The sequence below is a fragment of the Siphateles boraxobius genome, unplaced genomic scaffold (genome assembly GCF_051911475.1).
Source record: "Siphateles boraxobius isolate OS27281-9 unplaced genomic scaffold, OSU_SipBor_1 12, whole genome shotgun sequence".
NCBI classification, from domain to species: domain Eukaryota; kingdom Metazoa; phylum Chordata; class Actinopteri; order Cypriniformes; family Leuciscidae; genus Siphateles; species Siphateles boraxobius.
The window spans coordinates 18,497,837-18,506,095 of NW_027508722.1; the positions used below are offsets into that span (position 1 = coordinate 18,497,837).

At 38.6% G+C, this 8,259-nt stretch overlaps 1 protein-coding gene across 1 annotated transcript; it reads right to left on the reverse strand.

Moving 5' to 3' along the window:
* Positions 1–1,308: 1,308 nt before the first annotated feature.
* Positions 1,309–8,002, reverse strand: p3h3 (prolyl 3-hydroxylase 3). Its single transcript, XM_077209840.1, has 16 exons — positions 7,637–8,002; positions 7,243–7,427; positions 6,946–7,104; positions 6,150–6,336; positions 5,825–5,956; positions 4,468–4,610; positions 4,217–4,306; positions 4,047–4,099; positions 3,877–3,956; positions 3,673–3,800; positions 3,469–3,564; positions 3,212–3,362; positions 2,962–3,079; positions 2,376–2,451; positions 1,769–1,909; positions 1,309–1,682 (listed from the first exon to the last, which is right to left on the reverse strand). The coding sequence occupies exons 1-16, from the start codon at positions 7,989–7,991 to the stop codon at positions 1,515–1,517; spliced, it is 2,262 nt and encodes a 753-aa protein (XP_077065955.1). The 5' UTR covers positions 7,992–8,002; the 3' UTR covers positions 1,309–1,514.
* Positions 8,003–8,259: the final 257 nt, after the last annotated feature.

Below are 8,259 nucleotides of genomic sequence, written 5' to 3' on the forward strand. Positions count from 1 at the left end.
GTTATTAACTTAGGGGCCGCTAACACGACACCGTTCTAACAGAAAACCTTTAATGCGATCCGGCCGCTCATTTGTATAAAACAGTGCCTGGTGGCTCTGAGAATTTTTTATCGCTTCCGCGTAGCCACGTGAATCGGAATTATCCCGACAACGTTTTATCAGTACAGAGGTAAAGGGAAGGAGGGCTTCACAAGGCAGAGACTAGTTGACACTTCAGGACTGCGTTGACGTCGTGTCCAGGCGCAGGTCCTTTATCAGAGCCGGATATGGCCTGGATCCGGCAGACTGCAGTAAACCTTGGGATAAACAGAGAGACTAATATTAGCGTAGAAGCCATCCTTCTCATGATGTACAAAGTACATCAGGATTTATTGGAAGTGTTCCCGGTTCCGGCTGATCTAAACTATGCAGCCTTACATTGAATTATAGAAGTCTATAATGTGTTATGTGTATGCTAAGCCAAAGCTATGTGTTTTTAGTCTAGATTTGAACTGACAGACTGTGTCTTCTTCCCGGACAATGTTAGGAAGATTGTTCCAAAGTTTTGGTGCTAAATAGGAAAAGGATCTACCAAAAGCAGTCGATTTTGATATTCTAGGTATTATCAACTGGCCAGAATTTTGAGATCACAATAGACGTGAAGGACTATAATACGTTAAGAGCTCGCTCAAGTACTGGGGAGCTAAACCATTTAGTGCTTTGTAAGTAATCAGCAATATTTTAAAATTTATACGATGTTTAATAGGGAGCCAATGCAGTGTTGACAGAACCGGGCTAATATGGTCATACTTCCTGGTTCTGATAAGAACTCTAGCGGCTGCGTTTTGGACCAGCTGTAGTTTGTTTATTAAGCGTGCAGGGCAACCACCCATAATAGCATTACAATAATCTAGCCTTGATGTCATGAACGCATGAACCAATTGTTCTGCATTTCTCATTGAGGGCATATGACGTAATTTAGATATATTTTTAAGATGAACAAAATGCAGTTTTACAGATACTAGACACGTGACTTTCAAATGAAAGATTGGTATCAAAGAGCACACCCAGGTTCCTAACCGACGACGAGAGCTTGACAGAGCAGCCATTAAGTGTTAGACAGTATTCTGGGTTATTACGCGAGGACGTTTTTTGTCCAATAATTAGAATCTCTGTTTTTTCAGAATTAAGTAGTAGGAAATTACTAGTCATCCAGTTTTTTATATCAGCTATGCATTACGTTAATTTTGTGGATTGGTAAGTTTCATCAGGGCGTAAAGAAATATAGAGCTGAGTATCATTAGCATAAAGAATAAATTACTCCCTGAGTTACATAATTGCCACATTTGCGGCTTCTTTATTCTTTGATTTTTTTAAAACTATTTACAATCAAAACACAAGACATACTGAAACAAGGGCGACGTGCACACACAAACACACACACACACACACACGAAATGACAGGGTGAATAAGCAGCATGGCATTTCATGTCCATGGATGTCTATTTTCTGATTGGCTCATTCATCTGTCATTCTTACAGTTCATCCCGTCTGCCTGTCACTCTATCTCTCTCTTTGCTCCTCTCTTTTCCTTGGCTTCTCCCACTGCGGGCAGATTTTAAGGCGCTCTCAGTATCACCCTTCTCCTCTATTACTACACTCTGTCCATCAGCTTCCCATAAGGCTTCAGCTTCATCACGTTCCTGAAATGAAGTTAAACTTATAAATAAGTGCACATGACACCTTTCCTGTTTTATCATCTCTTAAAGTTCCCATTACAGCCCCTTACCATATCTCTGTGGAGCTTTTCAGTGGTGAACCAAAGTGCCAGTGCACATCGTCGACCCTCCGTTACTGCAGTAACACCGTGTGGATTAACAGGTCCTGATGTAAATCCAACAAGTCGCCCACAGCTTGGCTTAACCTTTGCCTGAAAGAGAAACAATAGATATACAGAAAGTCTCAGGCAAAAAATTGGGTCTCAATCATGTGTGAACACACAAATTTGGGCATGAAATCTGCGTAGAAATGTTTTTTTGCGAGAACCTATATTGTATACAATAGACTGTAAAAGGTGTATACAAGTAATATACAAATAATCCACACAATTATTAGTGAACGTGACTCATTTTCCCTACTATGGTAGTCAATGGGGCACGAGACCTGTTTGGTTACCAAAATTCTTCTAAAAATCTTCCTTTGTGTTCAGCAGAACAAAGATATTCATACAGGTTTAGAACAACTTGAGGGGGAGTAAATGACAGAATTTTCATTTTTGGGTGAACTATCACTTTAAGTCCTTATATATTGTTGTAGAGAATGCTTCTGAGAAATCTGTAAATATGGATCAGAATAAAAGAAATATAAATTAGTGAATATTGGGAAATTAATCTTACAGTGACTGTTTTGGTGTCTCGATCAGTGAAGAAGAAATCACCTCCTTCAAAATCATCATTCAGGTAAACAACTGCACTGTAAAGGCAACAATACAAACAAATCACGGTATGTGCATAAAAGAAAAGTAAAGAAACAACAACAACTATTAAATATATTTTAAGCATTTTCATTATTTTCCAAGTGTTTTCCTTTCTATTCAAAATGAGGCTCATTATAATATAGGCTGGATTCACAAAAGTCAGTGCTATTTACCTATTATAAGCAATACTGCACAATTATTCCCAACAGAAAGCGTTTATTTTTACTTTTATTTAAATGTATCTATATACTTGATATTGAACATTTCCAGCAGTACTTGAAGCCAATTGAAGTAGATGTGTGAAATGTTTACTAATTTCATTTGTAAGAAGCTTGAATTTCTATTCTGAATTTTTAACCACACACCGTCTTTCATCATCTGAATCTTAATCTTCTGAATTCATTTTCTAGTAAATGAATTGATGCTAATGAAGGAAGCTATCAGCAAGCCTATTCGTTCTTGGTGAATTTCCTGTGTGTTTTGCCTACATCTACGCATCTGTGCACCTGAGATCTCGATGCGTGAAAGCAGGAGCTTCTCTCCAGCACTGCCTGGTTTCTGGCTCCAGGATGCAGTTATCCACATGAACTGGGTGAGAAAGATCTGATCTCCCCTCTTGCTGACCTTTGTACACAAAGTCATATATGCACTAAGCAAGATGTTAAAATAAAAGACCTAATTTATAAAGCGTGCGTATGCACAGATTTGTTTATGTGTGAATAATTGTTCCTGTTAAAGCACTATAGAGCATTGTACCTGGGATGGCGGAGCGGCACACCAAGTGTGTGTAAGCAAAGTAGAGAGGAGAGTGACTTCTGAAGTATGAGTCCATCAGAATTTTTACAGTCTCCCCGATCTCATGCAGCAGCCTGGCATCTGATTGGTTGACGTGCCCATCTTGAGCCAACTGGAAAACAGATATTTTCTAGTTTATTATATAGGATATTTGATGTGAGAATGTCTATAATTTTATGAATCATTCTAGTATGTGTCATGAGTGACAAATATTTCACCTTAAGTGCTCTGAGAACAGTCAAACCCTCAAACTTCTCATGCGGCGTGTGAGGAGAGCGTCGCCCCCGGTGGCCATCACCCACTGATGCGGCAACCTATTATCCACGCATGCAGAATGTGAGGTGAGATTCTTTGAGCTGCTCTCTGGGCATTGCAACAGTAGTTCACATGGCAGATTTTTAAATGATTATTAAAAAGCTCACGGCAGCCAGCTGCATCACACGATCACATTCAGATTGGGATAAAACTCCATCCAACACCACACGGTTGGTCCCGTTCAGCCCCTGATCATCCATCGTTATTGTTACGCCAACCACAGGAACAGGACCACCTGAGTCAAATTTTATATATGTATGAATATTACAAAATGATGGAAGGAACAGGGTGGACAGAAACAGTGCTTGTACCTGCATAAAATCCACTTTCATCCACTTCTTCCACTTTCTGGCCCTGCTTCAGTTTCTCATGAAGCTGCTCTTTCTCTGCTCTGAGAAAAAGAAAAGTTTGAAGCTGCCAGGAAATTCATCTCACTATTTCCTTATTCGATATTCGTTATTTTTCTATTTCCCGGTCTCACCTCCAGGTTTCTCGCAGAGCTTCGGGCACAACGTCCTCGGGTGTCCACAGATCCTGATGAGGACAGGGAGTGAGTGAGAAAGAGGCCTTTTTTTGGCTAGTTTCAGAAAGGGGAACATTAGGTGAGAGGTGAAAGACAAAAAACTCCAACAACAGAAATGAGGCATATACCGGGTCACTGAATTTAAAGTCCAAGTTTGCCATCCCAAAGTACAGCAGTCTCTTCTCTTGCAAAGCTCTGCTGACATACTTGGCAATTTCCTTTGAGAAAAAAAAGATAAAAGAGCCATTTTAAAGTCTGTATTGATTTTGCTCATTGACTCCATCCATCAAACAGACATACCAATCTATAAATGCAAACATTATTCTTTCTACCCCATCTCCAATGTGTCATAGTTACTCTGGCAGTCCATTCATCATACCTGCATAGGACCCGTTTCCTGAGCCTCCTTGTCGCCCTCTAGAGTCTGAGAGTACAGCTCCAGGTTACTAAGGGAGTCCGAATCTGTGGGGTAAAAGAGCAACAAGGAGCGCAGGGTCTCCACCGCCCCCTTCAGGTCACCAGCTGCGGGACACCAAAGAGTGATAGTAACAACAGTTTTTAGTTAATGAGGTTTCTCAAATTTTTCAAACAGAATAGTATTTAGATTGTATTTTTAACTGAGGTACTCTAACTGTGACCGGAGCTTGAGAACAGTCAACACCACCAATCCACCAGTGTTGTTATTGTTAACTAAAACTATTAAAAATAGTTTTGGTTAATTGAAATAAATCTGAAATAATATAAATATTAGATGAGAAAACTTTAGAAATGTTGACTCACAACTGACCAAAATAAAATAAGTTTGAAGTACTAAAATGACTAAAACTGAAATAAAAGTAAATTAAAGCTAAATATTAATATTAAAAAATGGCAAAAGCACATAACAAAATAACTAAAAACCAAATTAAATACTATAATAGTATAGAATAATACTAAAATAACACTGCTATGCACAATGCACATCCACATTGCAACATTAAAAAAAAAGTTCAAAAAGGCCACGTTTTCAGCAGTGCTGGTTTCGGAAGTATTTTTTCCATAATGTTTTCTCCCATAGGGATTTAGTTAAAGTGTTTTAAGCTATGAACCAAGCCAAGCAGCTACAAGGTGAATCACAACATTACAAAACTTTGATTTAAAGCAAAAAAGTATTGAGGGAAAGAACTACAATCCCATGAAGCATCGCAAAAAGCATAATCCAATTAAAAATTATGGAGAAATATAAAACTACTCATATAAAAATGTTGATTTCATATTTCAAATATGTTAAGTATTTTGAGACCATAGGGAGACATTTGTGGCTTGGGAGTGGGCAGGGCTAGAAAGATTTTTTGGCTCTGATTGGTGTAATTTTCTATACAGCATCATGGGTAATGTAGTTTTTCACCATGAATTCTGCTGTTACACATGCTTATTTTAAAACTATGCAGAAATAAAGTGGGCTATTAGCTTCAACAGAAGTACAATAGATTAACAACCTCATTCCTCACAGTAAGGCTGTCTTTAATGGTTTATAAGTAATCGTTAAAATCATGATTTACCTCTGAAACCTGACTGTTGCACTCTATTACTTTTTTGAAATAAAACACTGTTTATCTCCAAAAATAAACAATGAAGAACAAAGCAGAAAAAATAATAATAAATCATTTTTTAAATAGTTAAATAACAAAAACACTGGCATTTGTGAGAAAACACGAGCGAGAAATATCAGTGCTTGTGTATTAATAACATCTGACCTTTAAACTGTGCAATATGTAGATGCTCGAGCTGTAAGGGCAGAAAGTCCTCCAGAGCAGAAACCCTTCCAGGTCGCGTTGACACTAAGGTCACGCACATCTGTTTGCATGACAGCAAGGAGAGAGAGAGGTCTGAAGAGACAGAGAAAGACTGAGTTTACTCAACTGTTATATAATAAACAAAATATGCCATGATGTTGCAACATATTATTTAAAATATTCTTTGCAAATTAGAGAGTAACCAATTTTACTTTTCCTTGAAACTATCTTTAATAGTGGCTGCAATAACTTGATAATAACTTTGTAAATAAAAATCCTTTTTGACCTGCAGCTCTCTCGTAAACTCCCTGTGCAGTGTCTGGCTCCTCCGGAAAGACCCGTGGCGCCATCACACACTGAGCTCTGCACTCTTCCGTCTGCTTGAGCGTCTCATTCACACACTCCTTCCACTTCTTCACCGCCTTCACCCAATCAGACGAGCTCTCAGACAGAACGGCTGCATCATACATCTCCTAAAAAATGATAAACAATGTGAAAAAAGATGGTAGAGAAAGGGGTATACAGGACAGCTAATGTGGTTAATTTCATAATATTTATCATTTCGTTTTCATAATAGTGGTTGGGAGAGAGAAAAAGAGACGAGTGAGGACAGTGAGGTGCAGAAGTATGTAATTTAAAAGAAGGTATCCACATATCCAGCTCTTAAGACAAAAGACAGTCTGGTCAATGTGGGGAAAAAAACTGCCAAAATAACAAGCCTGCACAACACACTAGAAAAACAAAATAACTATTATGACTCACAGCACTACTAACAGTCTTGAGAGCTGCTCAGATGCAATGCAATTAAAAAAAAATAGATTCATTTGGTGGTGTTATTTTAGTTTGTTTATCATCATCAAGATTTAGTTAGGTCCTCATACACAGTTTTCCAAAATCAACATACATGTATATTAACCGGAAAAGGTGTAAACTAAAGCTTTTACTTACCAATTTTTTCATCATAATTCAATTATATACTATTCTATTATGGTTAACGTCCACTGCTAAATTTAATCTATACATAGTTTTAGTTGTAGTTATCAATAAAAACCCTGACTACATTTCTCTTCTGTTGAACTCACCCAGTGTTGCTCTTGCTCTCTCTCTCTGTCCTGAAAGGATTCGTCTTTCACTCCTATCATCCTCCTGTACTTTTCAATGTTGTTCCTCATCTCCAGGTGACTCGGATTGGCCACAAAGAACGTGTGAGCAGCTGAAGCTGCTTTGTCCATTTTATCCAACTGTACAGATTGGGAAGATAGTTTAAACTTACAAAACAAAAGGGCAGGGTTACTCAGACCTATCTAGGTGTTGTGATAAACATATCTTATTATAATTAGCCTGATTTCATATATAATCATTATGATTACTGATTTTACCTTATAGTAGGTGACTTGCAGGTAGTTGTAAGGGTTGCGTGTTCCAAATTCATACTCGATGTCTGAAGATACTGGGAGCAGAGCAGCAGGAGAAACACTTCGACCCATGCAGAACCTCACACACTCGGCCCGCACCTGGATCCAGTCTAGCACTCCCAGGTCCCAGAGACCACTATCCGCTGTGTCTACACACAGTAACATGCAGTCAACATGACAAGTCATGGAAAACTCCAGTCTCCAGTTTTTAGGGCATGTTTTGTATTGTTGCATTAGTTGGACTGTGTTTCAAGCACTGTAATTGAACGAGTTACTCGAGGTCATTGAAACACTCACACAATGTGATGGAGATACGCCGAAAACACTTTGTCAATCTGTACAAAAAGTTAACAGTTACCTAGTTTGGAGACTTTGTCATCTCCTGCTGTTAAACACTCGTCGTGACATTTTCGTCTGGTCCGCAGGAGCATGTCTCGCGTGGAAATGGATTTCTCCAGAAACTCCGCCGCGCGCTCCCAGTCCTCCCTAAAATACGCCCGAACCCCGCGGTAATAGAGCTCATCGTAAGGGGATAAAAGTCCGGATAAACTCTCTGAAGATAGTCCACTGCCTGCTGTTATAGATACATATTTGAGAATGAAGAGGAACGCCACATATACAGGGCTTGTGTTTGAGTGTAGCGCCATAATGCAGCGACTGTGGCTGGGATGAAGGGAGGGAGGAGGTCCCACAGAGGAATGAGGGGAATACATGCCTGCTGGCAAGAAATATAGGTACAGCACGAGAGAGGAAACGTGTGTCTGTGTGAGGACACATTTGCTTATAAAAATGTAAAAAATATTGGTGCATTATTATTTAGTGTTTATTACAGAACTCACTTAATGTTGTAAATTATTACGAATTTAATAAAAAAAGGTTTTAACTGGAAAGGTAAGGTTAGGGTTAATCTAATTACCTAAAAACATACAGTATATTATAGGCTATACAATATATTTTTAAAAACCCTGTGGTTCTTAATGT

Bases quoted from the DNA above. Each gene is read 5' to 3' on its own strand.
- p3h3 (XM_077209840.1), bottom strand. From the start codon at position 7,991: ATGTATTCCCCTCATTCCTCTGTGGGACCTCCTCCCTCCCTTCATCCC. The intron at 7,105-7,242 runs GTAAAATCAGTA...CAATCTGTACAG, and splicing joins TGCAAGTCACCTACTATAAG to TTGGATAAAATGGACAAAGC. The intron at 4,100-4,216 runs GTATATGCCTCA...TGTCCTCATCAG, and splicing joins ACTTTAAATTCAGTGACCCG to GATCTGTGGACACCCGAGGA.